The following is a 21,226-nucleotide window of genomic DNA, read 5'->3' on the forward strand; positions in this document are numbered from 1 at the left end:
CTATGTTGAGGCCACAGTAAATTCTAGAACCGAGAGAATTTGTAATGCGCATTTGTTGAGTGAAAGGTATTTCAGAAACTTCAGTCACTGTTGCTTCAACAACAAGAGTTAACTTCAGTTAATTTAACCTTAAAAAGTTTCTCTGGGTATTTAGTAGATTTGTACTAAGTATGAAGTCCAACTGCACTGATAAATATTAGACAGTTTAATTAAAGCTGAAATTGTGCTGCTATGCTGCCATTTAAAACAAGGCGGCTTTAGGCAAATATCAGCATTAAAATGGCATTATATTTTGAGTCACTTCCTAATCTGTTCCCAAATTGCACTAAGTTCTAGCAATGTGGGACTCTCTCCTTGAGAGATGACCAAAGCTGCCTAAGTTTTAAGAAATTCAATATTCCTCCAGTCTAGACTTTTTAGATTAGATTCCCTACAGTGTGGAAACAGGCCCTTCGGCCCAACCAGTCCATACCGACCCTCCAAAGAGTAACACACCCAGACCCATTTTCCTCTGAGTAATGCATTTAACACTTTAGCATGGCCAATTCACCTGACCTGCAAATCTTTGGTCTAATATGAGGTTAAAGTGAGGGGCATGGATAGGATAGACATAAATAAACCCTTCCCCTTGATAAATAACCAGGGCATAGATTTAAAGTAAGGGGCAAAAAGTTTAGAGGGGATGTGAGGAAAAGATTTTTCACCCAGAGGATGATGGGAATTTAGAACTTACTGCCTGTGAAGGTGGTAGAGGCAATAACCCTCATAATATTTAAGAAATATTTAGATGTGCATTTGCAATGCCAAGGCATACCAGGATATGGACCAAGTGTTAGAAAATGAGATTAGAATAGTTAGGTGGCTGTTTTTGACTTGTGCAGATACAAAATGGCCAAAGGTCCTTTTTATATGCTGTAGACCTCCATGATTCTAAATGCTACTTTAACTTCATGGAATGTGTCAAATACATTTGGTTATAAAGTTTCTCTAATGCATTTAATCTCGCGGGTCGAAAGATGCTCTAACTTAAAATTGAACTTTGTTGGGGAGCATAGTTTTGAGTATGAATCAGACGTGCATGCAGTACAGTAATTATGACTATGAGGCTGCTAACCAATAGACCATAAGACCATAACTTATCGGAGCAGAATTAGGTCATTTGGCTCATCAAGCCTGCTCTGCCAATCAATCATGGCTGATGTGTTTCTCAATCCTATTCTTCTGCCTTCTCCCCATAACTCTTGATCCCCTTATTAATTAAGAACTTATTTCTCTCTGCCCTAAGTACAATTCAATAACATAGCTCCACAGTCTTCTGTGACAAAGAGTTCTACAAATTAACCACCCTCTGGCTGAAGTAATTACCCCTCATTTCAGTTTGAAAGGGTCGCCCCTTCAATTTGAGGTTGTACCCTCTGGTCCCAGTCTCTCTGACTAATGGAAACATCTTTTCCATGGCCATGCTATCCAGGTTTCTCAGTGTTGAGTAAGTTTCAATCAGATCCCGCCTCATCCTCCTCAAATCCATAAACCCAGAGTATTCAACCACTCCTCATACGACGTGACCTTTGTCTCCGGGATCATTTTTATAAACCTCCACTCAACCCCTCTAACGCCAGCATATCCTTCCTTAGATATAGAGCCCAAAACTGCACACAACATTCCAAATGCGGTCTGACCAGAGTCTAATACAGGTTCAGCAGTACATCCCTGCTGTTGTATTTTAACCCTTTGAAATGAATGCTGACATTCCATTTGCCTTTCTAACTGACAAATGAACCTGCATGTTAAACTTACGAGAGCATTGAACTGAGACTCCCAAGTCCCTGTGCTTCAGATTTCTGAAGCTTTCCCCACTTCGAAAAAAGCCTATGCCTCTACTCTTCCTACCAAAGTACATAACCTCACACTTGCCCACATTGTATTCCATCTGCTACTTATCTGCCCACTTTCCCAGCCTGTTCAAGTACATCTGCAGCTTCCTCACTTTCTCAACACTTTCTGCTCCTTCATCTATCTTTGTGTCATGTGCAAACTTAGCAACAATGCCTCGAGTTCCTTCATCCAGATCATCAATGTAAAACTTGAATAGTTGTCGTTCTAACAGGCACCCTTACTAAACTCCGCTAGTCACCAGGGTGACATCCTCAAAAAGACCCCTTTATTCTTATTCTCTACCTTCTGCCAGTCAGCCAACCCTCTATTCATGCCAGTATCTGCCTCTGGCATCATAGTCTCTTCCCTTATTAAGCTACCTTCTGTGTGGAACCTTGTCAAAGGCCTCTTGGAAATCCAAATAGATCACCCTCATTGGTTCACCTTTGTCTTACTTTCTTTGAACGTCCTCAAAGAAGTCTCATGGATTTGTCAGGCATCATTACTTTACACAGAGGGTGGGAGGTACCTGGAACACGTTGCCAGCAGAGGTAGTAGAGGCACGCACAGTAGATTCTTTTAAGGTGCATCTGGATAGATGCACGATTAGGCGGGGAGCAGAGGGTTACAGATCCTTGGAAATTGGGCAATAGGTTTAGACAGTGGATTTCAATCAGTTCAGGCTTGGAGGGCTGAAGGGCCTATTCCTGGGCTGTAAATTTCCTTTGTTCTTTATGATCTTCCCTTGATAAAGCCATACTGACTCAGCCCTTTTTTACCATGCACATCCAAGTTCTTCACAATCTCACCCTTCATGATGGCCTCTAAAGTCTTACCAGTGACTAAGGTTAGGCCAACCAGCCCATCTTTTGCCTCCCTCCCTTCTTAGCCTCCCTCCTTTCTTAAACAGGGGTGCTACACTAACCATTTTCCAGTCGTCTGACACTCTCCTTGACTCCAGTGATTCCTGAAAGATCACCACCAATGCTTCCACAATCTCTTCAGCTACCTCCTTTAAAATTCAGGGGTGCAGTCCATTTGGTTTGGGTGATTTATCCACCTTCAGACCTTCAGCTTCCCCAGCACCTTCTCCTTAGTGATGGTCATTACACTCACTCCTGACCCCCCCCCCCCACCCCCGATTCCATTAAAGTTCCAGTAAGTTGCTGGTAACTTCTATTGTGAAAATTGATGCAAAGTACCTGTTCAGTTCCTCTGCCATTTTTTAATTCCCCATTACTACTAATCCAGCCTCATTTTTCAGCGATCCAATGTCCACTCTTGCCTCTCTCTTACCTTTTAGATATTTATTCAAAACCTCTTGCAATACTTTTTGATATTACTTGCTAGCTTACTCTTACATTTATCTTCTCCCCTCAATTGTTTTTTTTATATATATCCTCTGTTAGTTTTAAAGGCTTCCCAATCCTCTGGCTTCTTACTGATCTTTACCACATTGTGTGCTTTTTAAAAATTTTATGCTGTCCCTGACTTCCCTTGTCAGGTATGTTTGCCTTATCCTGCCCTGAGCATGGTTCTTCTTTCTTGGGATCTGCTGTGATCCTGAATTACCCCCAGAAACTCTTGCCATTGCTGTTCCGATGATTCCCTTGCTAGGCTCCCCTTCCAAAAAAACTCTGACTAACTCTTCCCTCACGTTTTTATAATTTCATTTACTCAATTATAACACCATTACATCTGATTTCAGCTTCTCCCTCTCAGACTTCGGGGCAAATTCGATCATATCATGGTCATTGCCCCCTAGAGATTCCTTCACCTTAAGCTCCCTGATCAAGTCTGCCTCATTACACATCACCAAATCCAGAATTGCTTGTCCCTTATTGGGCTTTAGATTAGATTCCTACAGTGTGGAAGCAGGCCCTTCGGCCCAGCAAGTCCACACCGACCCTCCGAAGAGTAACCCACCCAGACTCATTTTCCTCTGACTAATGCCCCTAACAATATGGACAATTCACCTGACCTGCACATCTTTGGATTGTGGGAGGAAACCGGAGCACCCAGAGGAAACCCATGCAGACACAGTGAGAAATGTGCAAACTCCACACAGACAGTCACCCAAAGCGGGAATCGAACCCGGGTCCCAGTGCTAACCACTGAGCCACCTTGCCATCCCACAAGCTGCTTCAAAAAATCATCTTGTAGACATCCCAAGAATCCCTTATCTTGAAATCACTGCCAACCTGATTTTCCCACCTGCATATTGAGGTCATAGAGTCATAGTTCTCCCATGATTATTGTAACAGTGCCTTTCTTAATTGCCATTTCTGTTTCCTGGTTTATTTTCTTCCCCACATTCTGACTACTGCGAAAATGCCTGCACTTATCTCCCATCAGGGTCTTTGCTCCTTGATCATTCCTCACCTCTACTCACCTCTACCCTCACCTTTCTGACTTCACATTACTTCTTGCTATCAATTTAATTTAGTTTCTTACTATCAAGGCAACCCTGCCTCCTCTGCCCTCCTTTTGACTGAACGTGTATCCCATGAGGTAGTAATCTCAGGAATACTACCTGAGCCATGCATCGAACTTGGATAGAATAAATCAAGACAAGGAGTTAAATTCAAGGCTTAAAGATGGGTGTGGGAAGAATGGGTTTCAGTTCACTGAGGCACTGGTCCCAGTACTGGGATAGATGATGGGAATTGTGGATGGGTCGCCTTACTTGAAGTGTGCTGGGACCAGAAATATCAAAACGATAGGGCTATAGAGAGGGATTTAAACCAATTGGGGGGGGGGGAGGTTTAGAAGGGGAAATATGCAGTCAAACATGGCACCCTTATTACTGGGGAAAGGAGGGAGATCAAGGGGATATGGCTGCACTGCAGAGCAAGTATTTTTATAATTATACCAGAGAGGGACAGGAAAAGTTAGAGTGCGCAAGCATAAAAATAAAAAAAAACTGTAAGTATTGCTAAAGGTGGAAAAAAGGGGTGACAAGGTTAAAATAATAGTGAATTTCTTAAATGCTTCTGGTATTCAAAACTAAATAACTAAACTGCACAAATAGAAGTTAATCCTGTAGCCATTCCAGAGGTATAGTTACAAAATCAGGGGGTTCAAGCAGGGACTCAGGTATTTCAAAAAAAGTAATGCATGTCCCAGTTTACAGCCAAGTGTGATTGTGATTTCTTCATTGCTTCTGTTAGTGTATAATGACAAGGAAGTGCCAATATCTGCCATGGAGGGTAGGGGCAATGGTCTGGCATGGGATGCTTCAGGTGGAATGTATAGTGAAATAACTCCACAGTTACTCCCGGTTACCAAGTCACCCTTTATTTACACATGAACAGTCCTTGATTGTAATACTGTGTCATACAGAGTCAATTTCCTTGACCCTCAACCCCTTTTTTCGCCAGCCGGGGCTCCCCGATTGGACCAGGTCAACAGCCCCTATCTGGGAACTCACATTCCAGTGGGCTGACCTTGTTGCAATCGCTACAGATAGGGATATGCAGAATGTGTCGCATTGTGGATGGATGAAGGGTGATGTGCTACGTGGGGCCTAATTGCTTTTATTGTTACTGGAAGTAAGTCCCACAGCACAAAAGGGGGCATGTCCGAGCACTTGGCAGCACCTGTGGCTCCCTGCAATCTCTTTGCCAGACTGATGCAGCTCATATCAGCCCTCAGTGATGAGAAACCCTGTGGTTGACTGCACTTTCTCTTCAGGCAGGCATTATCGAAGGCAAGAGTTGTCCTGACTCCACCACTTTATGGTTTGGTGCTGTAAATCAGGCCCTAATGGTATTTGATGAAAAAAAACCTATGCTCTGATTACATACCTTTTCGGTCAATAGACAATAGGTGCAGGAGTAGGCCATTCTGCCCATCGAGCCTGCACCACCATTCATTATGATCATGGCTGATCATCCTCAATCAGTATCCTGTTCCTGCCTTACCTCCATAGCCCTTGATTCCACTAGCCTTGAGAGCTCTATCCAACTCTTTCTTAAACGAATCCAGAGACTGGGCCTCCACTGCCTTCTGGGGCAGAGCATTCCAAACACCCACCACTCTCTGGGTGAAGAAATTTCTCCTCAACTCTGTCCTAAATGGCCTACCCCTTATTTTTAAGCAGTGTCCTCTGGTTCGGGACTCACCCATCAGTGGAAACATGTTTCCTGCCTCCAGAGTGTCCAATCCTTTAATAATCTTATACGTCTCAATCAGACCTCCTCTCAGTCTTCTGAACTCAAGGGTATACAAGCCCAGTCGCTCCAATCTTTCAACATAAGATAGTCCCGCCATTCCAAGAATTGACCTCGTGAACCTACGCTGTACTCCCTCAATAGCCAGAATGTCTTTCCTCAAATTTGGAGACCAGAACTGCACACAATATTCCAGGTGCAGTCTCACCAGGGCCCTGTACAGCTGCAGAAGAACCTCTTTGCTTCTATACTCAATCCCTCTTGTTATGGAGGCCAGCATGCTATTAGCTTTCTTCACTATCTGTGTACCTGCATGCTTACCTTCATTGACTGGTGTACAAGAACACCCAGATCTCTTTGTACTGCCCCTTTACCTAAATTGACTCCATTTAGGTCGTAATCTGCCTTCCTGTTCTTGCCACCAAAGTGGATAACCACACATTTATCCACATTAAACTGCATCTGCCATGCATCTGTCCACTCACCTAGCCTGTCCAGGTCACCCTGTAATCTCCTAACATCCTCCTCACATTTCACCCTGCCACCCAGCTTAGTATCATCAGCAAATTTGCTAATATTACTATTAATACCATCTTCTATACCATTAATATACATTGTAAAAAACTGTGGTCCCAGCACTGATCCCTGCGGAACTCCACTGGTCACCGCCTGCCATTCCGAAAGGGAGCCGTTTATCACTACTCTTTTTGTTTCCTGTCAGCCAACCAATTTTCAATCCAAATCTATACTTTGCACCCAGTACCATGCACCCTAATTTTGCTCACTAGCCTCCTATGTGGGACTATATCAAAGGCTTTCGGAAAGTCCAGGTACACTACATCCACTGGATCTCCCTTGTCCATCTTCAGAGTTACATCCTCAAAAAATGCCAGAAGATTAGTCAAGTATGAATTCCCCTTCATAAATCCATGCTGACTCTGACCTATCCTGTTACTGCTATCCAGATGTGTCGTAATTTCATCTTTATAATTGACACCAGCAACTTTCCCACCACTGAGGTCAGACTAACTGGTCTACAATTTCCTGCTTTCTCTCTCCATCCTTTCTTAAAAAGTGGTACAACATTAGCCACCCACCAATCCACAGGAACTGATCCTGAGTCTATTGAACTCTGGAAAACAATCACCAACGCATCCACAATTTCTAGAGCCACCTCCTTCAGTACCCTGGGATGTAGACCATCAGGCCCCGGGGACTTATCAGCCTTCAGACCTAATAGTCTCTCCAACACCAATTCCTGGCAAATATAAATTCCCTTCAGTTCAGGTCCTTCAGCCACTGATACCTCTGGGAGATTGCTTGTGTCTTCCCCAGTGTACACAGATCTGAAGTACCAATTCAGGCAAGACAAGGGTTGCTAAATTGAAGAAATAGCAGCCAACTTCAGAAAGACAGCAAAGGCTCAATTTTGTATATTTCATAATGTCTAAGACTAAGAGGGATTGAGTTTCAGAGCCATGAGATTATGCTGCAGCTGTACACAACTCTGGTGCGACCACATTTGGAGTATTGCATACAGTTCTGGTTACCGCATATAGGAAGGATGTGAAAGGGTTCAGAGGAGATTTTCTAGGATGTTGCCTGGTATGGAGGGAAGGTCTTACGAGAAAAGGCTGAGGGACTTGAGGATGTTTTCATCAGAGAGAAGAAGGTTGAGAGGTGACTTAATTGAGACGTATAAGATAATCAGAGGGTTATATAGGGTGGACAGTGAGAGCGTTTTTCCTCGGATGGTGATGGCTAGCACAAGGGGACATAGCTTTAAATTGAGGGGTGATAGGCATAGGACAGATGTCAGAGGTAGTTTCTTTACTCAGAGAGTAGTAGGGGTGTGGAACACACTGCCTACAGCAGTGGTAGACTCGCCAACTTTAAGGGCATTTAAATGGGCATTAGATAGGTATATGGATGGCAATGGAATAGTGTAGATTAGATGGGCTTCAGATTGGTTTCACAGGTTGGCGCAGCATCAAGAGCTGAAGGGCCTGTACTGCACAGTAATGTTCTATGTTCTATGCTTTATTTGTCAGCAACAAATCAAGTGGTTGAATTCTTCAGAAAAACAATGAAGAGCTAGTGAGTATTTAACTGGATACTAATCCAAACCAACCAGACTGATACAAAGATAGAAAATAACAGAAACTCAGCAGGATCTGGCAGCATCTATAGTGAGAAGGAGACAGAGTTAACGTTTTGGGTCTGATATGACTCTTCTTGAGACTTGAAGAGGAGGAGAAAATGATGTTTTACGTTCTATCGACAGAGTGTGAGGAGGAGTGAGTGGAACAGATGGAGAGGATGTAAGGCAAAATAGAAAGGGAGTGCAAATGGTGATAAAGGAGAGATTGGGATGTAAAATAGGTGTAAGTGATTGGTGTGGAAAGGAGTATATGGGTCCTTTCTGCTGAGGGGAAAGGCAAAAGGATATAAGTAAGACACAGGACTGGGAGTTGTAACCAAATGGAAGACTGAGGTTACATTCTGAAATTGTTGAACTCAATGCTGAGTGCTAAAGGCTGCAAAGTAACTGACTGATGTAGTGCCAACAAGTCTTATAACACAATGTACTGGGGTTTTGTAGCTTTTCATTATGCAGAACAACTTGGAGGGGATACTGAAAACAACAGGAATCTAGGATAAGTTCTGATGCCGTTTCCAGGTTTCTTACTGCAGAATTTTCCAATGCAAAGATGGAACAAAAAAAAATTGCTGTTGCCATGACGAATGAATAAACAGATATTGGTTGACTGTTCCAATGATGGGATCGTTTCAATTTCAGGGTGGGAAAGAAAACTGTTGATTGAACAACTCTGGTTATTGTTCAGTCACAGATGTCAGATGGCGATACAAAGAAAAAGCAGCTTGCTTTTCACTTGTGAATTCATGTTTTGCATCATTTGAAAGAGGTTCGAATTTCACTGACAAATTACTCCTAGACATGTATAGGCTCATTTTGCACAGAATTGTGCATAAAGATGCTACTTTTACCTTTGACTGAGGTGTAATATAGGTGCAATGATCAGGTAGTTTTGGTCCATGTGCGAAGATTGTTGAAATGCAGAGGTGCAGTGAGTGGAGGGTGACTACATTTGACTTCAAGGAAACATTTTCCCCTTTGAAGAACCCTCATAAAGTTCAAGTTAATTGTAATCATGGGTGGGGGGGGGGATTTGCCACTAAAATGAAGCAAAGAACTGCGGATGCTGGGCATCTCAGGCAAAAACTGAAATCACATGAGAAACTCAGCAGGTCTGGCAGCATTGTCGGAGAGAAAGCAGAGTTAACATTTCGGGTCCAGAATGTGGAATGAGGAAGGGCTCGTGCCCGAAACATCGATTCTCCTGCTTCTCGGATGCACCACAATCTCGACTGATCTCCAGCATCTGCAATTCTCACTTTTTCCTACAATTAAATGGATTGTCTAAGAACTCTAAGACTAACAAAGCCTGAATTACTTTGTGGAAATAGTCTAATTCCATCACATCATTCTTAATTCTTAAAGAATGCTCACCAATGCATTCTCCGATCGCTGTACGTTGGAAACCAGGTTGGCATCTTACGATGCACTGGTAGGACCCAACCGTATTCTCACATTTCCAGACTCCACAGACTGAGCTGCCATATAAACTGCATTCATCGATATCTAAGTACACAAAAATACAAGCAAAGGGGTTGATCATCATTAGAAAGCATTAATACATTGCTTAATAAATGTGCATATTCTTAAAAGGATTCACACTTGTTTAAAGATTAATGTCAGAAGAGTATGTTTTGATTCATGAGCACTGGCACCAGTGCTGGGTATGATGTGGAGGTGGCAATGTTAGACTGAAGTCACCTGACGAAGGCGTGTGACCTCTGACCCGTATTGGGGTAAGTGGGTTTACCATGAGATGTTCTAGATCTGAAGTACGCTGGAGACATAGTGTTCTTGCAAATTGTATAACTAGGGAAGTACAGAGGATTTTAAAAGTAACTAGCAGGGGTAAGGTATCAAATATGGAGAGGTACAGTATATCAAAGAAATAAGGCACGTAAAGAAAATGGTTATGTGAGAAATGAGAGTTAGAGGTGGCGGGAAAAGTCAGAGACAAGAACATAGCAGCACATCAAAACTAGATGTTATCAAGATAACCAAAAGAAAATCAAAGGACTTTTGCATGGACAAGATATATTGGGTGCTTGTGATGAAGGGACAGGAATGATCATGGGTGATTTTACATATAAACTGGAAAAATAAGATTAGCAGTAGCAATTTGGATCAGAAGTTCACAGAATGATTTAGACATAGGTTCTTAGAACAGCATATTCTGGAACTGACTGGGCAGCAGGTTAGTTTAGACTTGGCGAGCTGAGTCACATGTTTTTTTATTAGATTCCCTACAGTGTGGAAACAGGCACTTTAGCCCAACAAGTCCACACCGACCCTCGGAAGAGTAACCCACCCAGACTCATTTCCCTACATTTACCCCTGAATAATACACCTCATGCTATGGGCAATTTAGCATGGCCAATTCACCTAAACTGCACACTTTTGGACTGTGGGGGGAAACCCACGTAAACACGGGGAGAATGTGCAAACTCCACACAGACAGTCGCCCGAGGCTGGAACCTGGGTGCCTGGCGCTGTGAGGCAGCAGTGCTAACCACTGTGCTGCCCCAAAGGGATTGGACAGTTTTGGATTAGGTATCAGTTTCACTGCTTTTCACAGGTTTGTTTCTCTCCACCAGGCTTCGGGACATCTCTTGTCATGTCTTACCAAACCCACCTCATTTAACTACCTACCTGCCGCATGGCACCCCTTCGCTCAATTCTAGACTCATTTTATCACCCTGGGGGAACCTGCCACACACACAGGCTGTCTGCCAAAAGATTGGCATCCCTGTCACCGATGCCATTTTTAAAAGGTCACTGTGCCTAGACAATCACTGGCATTCCATAACTGCCCTGCTTTTGAAGGGCAGCCATTCCCCAGATGGCACCATGATACCTCAACAGGGATCTGGAGATCCCGGAGAACAGGGCGGGGCAGATGAGGGCTATCTTCTTCCCAGAGGACTGGCAGAGGAGGTAATGCCAGGAGACCCTGGCAGCCTGGTCCAAGGTTGACACTGGGTCAGTGCTGCACCTATAATCCGGAGGAATAAAAGGTAAAGTTGCCATGGTCCCCAAGGACCATTGCACTGGCTCTCTCTCTCTCTCCCCAGTGAGAGATAGGGAGAATGATCAATGGTGGTGGTTTAATGGGGGATCACCTTAGCATCAGCCTGTGCAGGAATTGGACCTACACTGTTGACATCATTTTGCATTGCAAACTGGCCATCCAGCCAACTGACCTAGTGGAACCCCAATCATCCCCACCCCCACCCTTCCAACCACAGTGAGGACACAGCGTCACAAAAAGAACAATGCTTTTCACTGCTCTGCCAGAGTCAATACCACATTCCTCCCTCCCACACTCATTCTATCTCTGCTATCGCATCCACTGTTCATGATCTGTCACCCTCACTGTTGCCTGAAGATAGACTCTGATGTGACAACAAACTGTAGGAGACAATTGAAACAAGTGAAAGGTAACAGAGATATGTTTTGTCATTTCAGGCACCCTTTCGTAATTTTCTGCAAGGGATTTTTAAGTTTTGGAAATGGCTGTCCACATGTTTCCATCTTCAACATAACTAATATAAAATAATCACTTCTGTACAATTTAATAGACGACATAGGTTGTTAATAAAACACTAAAGTCTAAAATAAAGCAGTTAATATTTGTAAATTGATTCTTACCTATACATTGTTCTGCTTCAGGTAAATGTGTGAAACCTGCGTCACACCTACACATATACGATCCATCAGTATTTATGCATTGTCCCCCTGAACATTTAGTTTCGTCACTGCATTCATCCACATCTGCAGGATAACCAATATAGTTGAAGCAATGAACTTAGACAAAATACCTAAATGGACAGTTTAACATGAAATATCATGCTGACAGGAAAAATGTACAATACACAGTAGACAGAAATGATGGATTGTCATATATTTTCAATTGATTAGATTCCTTACAGTGTGGAAACAGGCCATTTGGCCCAACAAGTGCGCACTGACGCTCCCCACCCCCACCCTCCTCTAGTTTATCTCTCCACGCTTCAGGCTCACTGCCTTTATTCCTGATGAAGGGCTTTTGCCCGAAACGTCGATTTCGAAGCTACTTGGATGCTGCCTGAACTGCTGTGCTCTTCCAGCACCACTAATCCAGCCTGTGAAGAGTAACCTACCCAGACCCATTTCCCTCTGACTGATGTACCTAACACTATGGGGCAATTTAGCATGGCCAATTCACCTCACCTGCACATCTTTGGTTTGTGGGAGGAAACCGGAGCACCCGGAGGAAACCCACGCAGACATGGGGAGAATGTCTGTGTGGAGTTTGCACAGTCATCCAAGGCTGGAATCAAACCCAGGTCCCAGGTGCTGTAAGGCTGCAGTGCGAACCACTGAGCCACCGTGCTGCCCTATATTCCATATCTATTGTTTAAAAAACCAAGTCTAATGTTGAATTGAGTTAGTTGGCTTATAGACTCAATATTCATCATTTCTATTTGATGCAGAATAGCCAGAAATGAAGCCAGCACAATGCTGCTGCTTTGTCTGCAGTTGCCCTTGTATTTAACAAATGAAATACACCACATGGCCCTAAGTATAAAACTGCACTTGAAAATCTAATTGCAGGACATTGTTGTGATGCTCATCAAGGTTAAATGGATCTGAGCCTGAAAGAACTGCTCCTTAACTAGTAAAGTTTAGCATTTTGTATTTGCTGCCTGTAGACTCAAGGGGTGTTAGAAAAGCCAATTGTGTGCAACCTCAAGCATTTAGTTCCATGTTTTAAATTAGTTAGTCTTTTGACTTGTAATGCCTTAAAACAGTAAATCTCTTTTAAATTATATAACAAGCGCAAGTATTGCTTTGGTTCTGTAAGTTTAAGAATTAAGTTCTTATAACTATGCAGTTCTGTTTTTACTGTCTTTTTTGAACGTATCCTGCTGTATTTTGTAGGCATATCTTGCTACTAGCATTAACATACTGATTTTACACATGCTTTGTGCAGGCATAAGTATGGAGTGATTTTGGTTTTAAGAGTCATAGAAACCTACATCACAGAAAAGCCTCTTCAGCCCATCATGTTTACACTGTCAAAAATGGCCTATTCTAATCCCATTTTCCAGCATTTGACTCATAATCGTCTATGCCTTAGCTCCACAATTGCATATCTAAATACTTCTGAAATGTGATGAGGATTTCTGCCTGTACCATCTTTACAGGCAGTGAGTTCCAGATTCCTACTACCCTCTGGGTGAAAACATTTTTCCGCACATCTTAACTTTCTGCCTCTTCCCTTCTATTTATGTCCCTGGATCATTGATCCCTCCATCAAGGGGAAAGGTTTCTTCCTGGCCAACCTATCGATGCCCCCTCCAATTTGATACATCTCAATAGTGTCCTCTCTCAATCTCCACTGCTCTAAGGAAAACAACTCCAGTCTATCCAATCTCTCTTCATAATTGAAACTCTCCAGGCCAGGCAATATTCTGGTAAATCTCCTCTGCATCCTCTTCAATGCTATCACATCCCTCCCATAATGTGGATTCCAGAACAGCACACAATACTCTAGCTATGGCCTAGCCAACATTTTGTACAGTTCTAGCATAACGTCCCTGATCTTAAATCTATGCCTCGATTAATAAAGGCAAGTATCTCGTTTGCCTTTTGAGCCACTTTATTACCTTAAGGGACTGGTGGATATGCACACCAAGGTCCCCCTGATCTTCGGTGCTTCTCAGGGTCCCACCATTCATCATATATTCCTTTGGTTATTTGACCTGCCCAAGTGCATCACCTCATATTTATCCAGATTGAAGTTCAGTTACCATTGATCAGCCCATCTGACCAGCCTATCTATATTCTCCTGTACTCAAAGGTAATCCTTCTTGCTATTTAGGACTGTTTGCAAAACTATGTACCATTTTGCACTCTTTTGCTATTTTTTCACTAACTTGTGCAAAGTCACTGTAAAAATTTACACCCCACTAAAGACCAAAATACACTGATAACTCGAATAAAATCAAATTGCTGCAAATTCTAGAAATCTGAAAGAAACACAAAGAAACTCAGTATTAATGTTTTGAGTCTGATATGACTCTTTTTCAGACTCAAAATGTTAACTCTGTTTTTCTCTCTCCACAGATTCTGCTCAGCCTGCCGAGTTTCTCTAGTGTTCCCTGTGTTTGACGTGCACTTATAACTGGCTGGCTTCATGAGAATTCTTCAGGACGTGCAATATTGACACCTGGACATCAAGTAGGCATTTGAGACAATGAGCCCAGAAGTTCATCATCTCAAATAACTGGACAAAGAAACTATCGTAAGGCACCCGTTATCTTATTAGAAGGCCATTAAATTTAATGAAAGGACAGGAGAACCCTAATGAGAATGACTGTTCCACATATATCTGATAGCATAGGGTACCAGTCAGGAGTTAACAGAAAGTGACATCTGTAGATGACTGTCATCCTTCAGAACCCAATTACAGACTGAACACACACTACCTAAACCAATCAGAAAGAAATTCTGTACTTTCTGTAGCAATCAAAGTCTAGAAAACCACAGATTATAAATTGGGAGAGTTTTATGAGCAGACAGAAGAGCATTTAGCTGGTGTCAGTTCGAAGGATTGTGGATTGATTTAGTTTTTTGCTTGGCGAAAATTCCCCTCACTTGGATTTGGTTTGTAGGTGTCCTAGTTGAAGTTGGATATATGATGCATTTCTCCTGGAGAAAGCTGTTAATTTATAAAATAGATTACCTCAGTATAAAGGTTTAGTTTAAAAGTTCCACACCTTAAGTGTTTGGTTGATACCCTGAAGGGGTTAGTCAAAGCTGAGACAGTCTAAGCTCAGTGCGTGAATGCTCAAGGATCACAGAGGGTGGTTCACATGTGAAATAAAATGCCAGATGAAGTGGTAGATGCAAGTACAGTTACAACATGTAAAAGACATTTGGACAGGTACATTAAAAGGAAAGGTTTAGAAAAATATGAGTCAGATGCAAGCAAGTGGGAATGGTTAAATTTTGGAAATTTAGTCAGCAATAATGAGTTGGACTGAAGGGTATGTTTCTGTGCTGTATGACCCTATGACTCTCAGAGGATATCCGACTCTCAGGATCAGGAGTCGAAAGCAACATTTAAGTCAAACTATAGATATGATAGAGAAGGAAATTCTCTCTGGTGGTTAAGTACGTGAAAGGATACTCTTGGGATAATTCATATTCTGTATTTTGACTGTGTGTCTTTAAATCTTCCAAATTGCATTATACGTACATTTTTGATTTAATGTATTCAATCTTCTTTTCCTTCATGTGAATTAACTTCTGTTTTATTGTTAAAACCAGATCTGCAGCATTGTGTGCTTATAGTTCAGTGAAAGACCATCTCTTCAAATAAAAAAAACATAAATATGATTCATCAAGCCAGATTTCAGCCTTGGACTCTGACTTAGTCAGGAATAACATCAGCTGGGATTAAAGCAGATTCATACTGACTTCTAATACTACACTTTATCCAAGTCAAACCAAATATGAGGGTACAATGAGCTGCTAGCTAAGGGTTTAAAACAAATAACATTTTGCAACTGAAATAAAGGATCAATCTATTAAATTAATTAATAATAATTGTTACAATAACATAGATCCAAGTATATCCTTGGATTCAGTGGCCAGTTGATTCTGTAATTGATCTGAACATGGTGTTGACTAACACTGTTTTATAAGTGCTTGTTACAAGTCCTGGGAGGGTAACAAAACAATCCACTTAAAATGGGGAGGAAGATCCATGACTTGAATACACATTGTTTCTGTTTTTCTAATGCCAGATAAAGTGAATACTTCATGGGGTGACATGGTTTGAGACATATATTGCTTTAATTCACAATATTATGCTGTGTACTGGGTACTAGTTAATGTTAGAATTTCATAATTTAACCGATCAGACATATATTCATGGAAATTATACAAAATAAATGAAATGCAACACTTTCCTACTATTTAACGGATTGTCTTATATAACAGAAATGGAATAAGTCTTCTGCCTCCTCCCTTACAGTTACAGTGCACTTTGATGCCTGATTAATCTTGCTCTCCTGATTCCAAAGTCCAGTGTAGTTTTTAAAGGTGTTAAGATTGTGTTTTATTCCTTTTCTTTATACCTGTCTTTTAAATACATTCTGCATAAACGTGTTGTATTGCGAAGAGCAGGGAAACCCTGCTTTCTAATTTCCCTCACTTCAATTTTGCTTTCTGTCAAATTGTTCAAAGAATCCAAACTATTTATCAGTCATGGATTGGAATTTTCCTGTCTCCTGGAGTCCAAGTGTTTTGTGACAACGGATCAATGGTGCTTGATCTGCCCAACCTCAGAGTGACTTTACTCATCCGATCTTCCACTCTCCGGATGTTGAGTTCCAAAGGGAAATGGAGCAGGGATGTCTGAAACCAGGCATTTTCACGTGGTAAGACTGGTTATTTGCTGATGTTAAATTGCACAGATGAAAGAGTGTGGTGGGTTGTGGCCAGGGAACATGCATTGAACAGAGAGCACATGAAAAGGCCTTTCAGCCAACAATGCCTGTACTAATCATGATGCAATTCTAAGCCAATCCCACTGCTTGCTCATGGTCTGGATCTCTCTGTCTTCCTTGCCCTTCATGTGTCTGTCTAAATGCCTCTTCAACTTTGCTATCATAATGCAAGAATGTTTTTGTGAAGAACTAGTGGCAAAATGACCCGGACAAGCACTTGGTGAGCAGCAGCCATGTGGTATCATTGGAACAGGAGTAGACCATTCAGCCCCTCGAGCCTATTCTGTCATTTAATGAGATCATGGTTAATCTGTGCCCAACCCAGTGTGACATTTGTCTGATACCCCTTAGTACCTTCATTTAACAAAAACAAATCCATATCAGATTTAAAATTAACAATTCATCTAGAAGCAACTGCCATTTGTGGAAGAGACTTCCAAATCTCTCGCATCTTTTATGTGTTGAAGTTTTTCCTAATATCTCTCCCAAATGATCTAGCTCTAGCTTTTGGGCTATGCCCCTCTCGGACTGACATGTTGCAAATTATTTCTCAGGGAAAGAAAAATGAACCTGAGAGGTTTGAATGGATGGAACAAGGTAGTCACCATTCATTGGTGAAATTCCAACCACCATTTATGGCATCAGGAAAACTTTTCTTGGTCAAGAGTCTGATTTCTTTTATTCATATCATTTTTTCCCCTTCCTTTCTTGCTATTGCTCGTAGAATACAGGGAGAGGAAAATTCTACCCATGGAGACAAGTGATCAAATTACTTATGGTTAGGTCTCTGAGGTCTCCAATTAGCTTAATAAATACTTTTCTTCTGAATTTCGATTCACGACCCAGCATGCAGTTTTCCTGAGAAACTAAGTTTTTCAGAGGAAGCTATAGCTCAAAGCAAATTTTGGCATAATTGGAGCTAAGTTCCATGGACAAAAACAACGAAAATGTCCTGAAATGTAACATAGCTCTAGGTGGTAACATCTCTTGTTGCAATAGCAGATCTAAAATATCACGTTTTGGCTATTTGACAGTACACAGAGTGCACATAAGTTTGGCCAGAGAAACATCCAGCATTGTTTTTTCAAAGCGTCTCTGGCAATCTGCTCACATCTACAATTACATAACACCAAATGAATTACCTCATGAAAGTTGCAGAGTGGGTTAAGACTAAACTGCTCAGAGGCAAATGTTCTGAAATGGCCAAGCACGTGTGTCTGCTGTTCCCATTTATATGTTGAAGTTGTGGTTTGAAGAAAGTGCTTTTTGTAATTATCAAAGTGTGTTCCCAGAAGCTTTCACAAATTGAAACTTTAATGAGTATTTCCTTCTGAGGTTTACAAGGTGTTCACCATTTCATTCCTCTGACTGCTGGTATTTGCATTCACCCTCTAACACTCCTCAAATCTATGGGACAACTGTACGATTGTATGACATGTTAAATCTGGAATCACAAACAGTTGGACATAAACGTAGGCAAGTGTGAGATTATGCATCAAAGTGAAGAAGACAATCAGGGATTAAAGAAGATGGCATCAATCCTAAAACAGAGGAAGGAACAAAAGCAGAAGCAGGAAAAAGATTTGTCAAGCAGAAACATGAAACGAGGAAGTGTTTATTTATTTGTTCGTGGGACATGAGTGTTGCAGCTGGACCAGCATATATTGTCCATCCCTAATTATCCTGGAGAAGGCTTTCTTGAACTGTGGCTGTCAATGGTTACAGGGACAACAACAATGCTGTCAGGAAAAGGGTCTCAGGATTTTTGCTCAGCGACAATGTTGGAACAGGGATATATGTGCCAATCCAGGAAGATGAGAACAAGCATAGTGGTCCCATACATCCGCTATTCTTCATCTTTAAGGTGGTTGGGTTTGTGGGTTTAGAATGTGCTTTCAAGTACCTTGGTCAGCTAGTCCAGTGCATCTTGGAAATGGTCAACACTACTCCCATCATATAGTGGTAGTGAAGGGAATTGGCTTTGAAGGTTGTGGAGGGATACAGATCAAGTGGGCTGCTCTGTCCTGGACAGTGTCAAACTCCTTGAGTGTTATTAGAGTGAACCCCATCCAAGGAAAAAGTGAGGACTGCAGATCCTGGAAATCAGAATTGAGAGTGTGGTGCTGGAAAAGCACAGCTGGTCTGGCAGCAGGAGATTTGACATTACAGGCATAAGCTCATCATCAGGATGAAGGGCTCATGCTCAAAACGTCGATTCTCCTGCTCCTCGGATGCTGCCAGACCTGCTGTGCTTTTCCAGAATCACACTCACAACTCTGAACCCCATCCAGGTGTCTGAATGGTATTTCATCCCATACCTTTGTAGATGGTGGACAGGTATTGAGGTGATGAGACGTGAGTAATTTGCCACAGAAACCCTAGTCTCTGACACTCTTTTGTAACCATATTGTCAAAGTTCAGCTTCTGGTCAATGATTAGGTTAGATTACTTACAGTGTGGAAACAGGCCCTTCAGCCCAACAAGTCCACACCGCCCCGCCAAAGCGCAACCCACCCATACCCCTACATTTACCCCTTACCTAACACTATGGACAATTTAGCATGGCCAATTCACCTGACTTGCACATCTTTGGACTGTGGGAGGAAACTGGAGCACCCGGAGGAAACCCACGCAGACATGGGGAGAACGTGCAAACTCCACACAGTCAGTCGCCTGAGGCGGGAATTGAACCCGGGTCTCTGGCGCTGTGAGGCAGCAGTGCTAACCACTGTGCCACTGTGCTGCCCAATGGTAACCTCTAGGATGTTGGTGATGGTGTGTTCAGTGATGATAACGTGATTGAACATCAAAGGAAATTAACGGAGATAAATTACTTTAAGGATATAAAAAGAATGGAATTGATTTTTTGCACTAACCTGACACAGTGACCAATAACATACAGCACTGACTTCAGAGTTCCATTCCAACCCATCATCTAAACTCCTAATCAGATGAGATACTGGGATTGAAATTGGCTTTCAGCTATGGAATAAAATGGGTGGCCTCAAAATGGCAGCCTAGCTTACATTACCATGGCTGAATTTTCATTCTTACTGAAGTGATAAGCATACTATTATTGATTCTGTCCTACTGCCAAAGAGCAGAGCCACCTTCACTGCTAGCCCAATGGACTAAAGAATTAGAATTAGAATCCCAACAGTGTGGAAACAGGCCCTTTCGCTCAACAAGTGCACACCGAACCTCCAAAGAGTAACCCACCCAGACCCATTCCCCTACATTTACACCAGACTCATGCACCTAACCTGCACATCCCTGAACACTATGGGCAATTTAGCATGGCCAATTCACCTAACCTGCACATCTTTGGATTATGGGAGGAAACCCACACAGACACAGGGAGAATGTGCGAACTTCACACAGGCAGGCACCCAAGTGTGGGAATTAAACCCGGATCCCTGGCGCTGTGAGGCAGTAGTGCTAGCCATTGAGTCACTACACCAGTCCTAAAGAAAGTGGAAAGACGAAAAAAAGAGTTTCAAATCATAGCAAACTGCAATGTGCAAATCATAGGAGATGTAACATACACCATACAAACAGTTAGGCTGCAAAGGCTTGAATATAATTAATGATCTTACCTTCACAGCCTGTTCCATCAGTAGTAGTGGTGTAGCCCTGAGCACACAGACAGTGATAAGATCCTCCTTCATTGTTTATACACTCGCCATTTGGACCACAGATGTCTCTGGCCAAGCATTCATTAATATCTATGGAGCAGAGAACATACTGCAGGAAGTATGACACTAACAGTGGGCGCCCAGAAGCAAAAGCAAGAAACATTGACCCTAAAACCAAATTAAATTGAATTGGGACTGCTAACCATCCCCATTAATTATCCTCTGTTCTGAAGCAGAACTCTGTCTTGTCCATCACAGATGCTGCTGAATTTCTCCAGCTATTTCAGACCTTCAGCGTCACAGTTTTGTTTTATTTCATCCAACTAACTTTTCACAGTTTTCCTCATTGTTTGGGTCAGCTGTTTATTAGAGCCAATTGCTTTGGTCCAAATCTTCATCTTCCGATAAGGAAGAAAACAGCTAGCCCACACACCGGTGAAAGTTGTGTGTTTCTGTTTCCTAGTACAGAACGTTTCAGGTGGACTTTACAAAATTTTGGATACACAAGAGCTCTTGCAAAGCCAGCAATATCATAAAAATCCAAAATCTTTGAGGAAACACCTTACAATAAGTAGCCACAATCCAACTGTAGTAATAAGCTCAAACATTCCTTTCATATATATTTTCAAAACTTAGAGACGAGGAGCATGAGTATGTCATTAAGCTGATTACATCTGCTTCACAATTCAAAATGATCTTTGCTAATACACTTTCTCAAAGCCATATTCTCATCTTCACCCCATGCTCCCTGATTCCTTTGGTGTTAACAAAATCTATCTTTTTATTCCTTAAATATATTCACTGGCTTGGTTCCGTCGCTGTCTCATGTAGAGAATTCCACAGGTTCATCACTCTTTGACTGAAGAAATTTCTTTTCATTTCAGTGGC

At 42.1% G+C, this 21,226-nt stretch overlaps 1 protein-coding gene across 2 annotated transcripts in view; it reads right to left on the minus strand.

Moving 5' to 3' along the window:
- Positions 1 to 21,226, minus strand: part of LOC140476119 (latent-transforming growth factor beta-binding protein 2-like) — a 469,839-nt gene that overhangs the window by 78,851 nt on the left and 369,762 nt on the right. For both annotated transcript variants that reach the window (XM_072568220.1, XM_072568221.1), the window contains exons 24-26: positions 20,300 to 20,428; positions 11,854 to 11,976; positions 9,580 to 9,711 (exon numbers count right to left, since the gene is read on the minus strand). In XM_072568220.1, coding sequence (XP_072424321.1) covers positions 9,580 to 9,711; positions 11,854 to 11,976; positions 20,300 to 20,428 — 384 coding nt within the window. The remainder of the gene's footprint in view (positions 1 to 9,579; positions 9,712 to 11,853; positions 11,977 to 20,299; positions 20,429 to 21,226) is intronic.

The sequence above is a fragment of the Chiloscyllium punctatum genome, chromosome 4, assembly GCF_047496795.1.
Source record: "Chiloscyllium punctatum isolate Juve2018m chromosome 4, sChiPun1.3, whole genome shotgun sequence".
Classification (NCBI taxonomy): domain Eukaryota; kingdom Metazoa; phylum Chordata; class Chondrichthyes; order Orectolobiformes; family Hemiscylliidae; genus Chiloscyllium; species Chiloscyllium punctatum.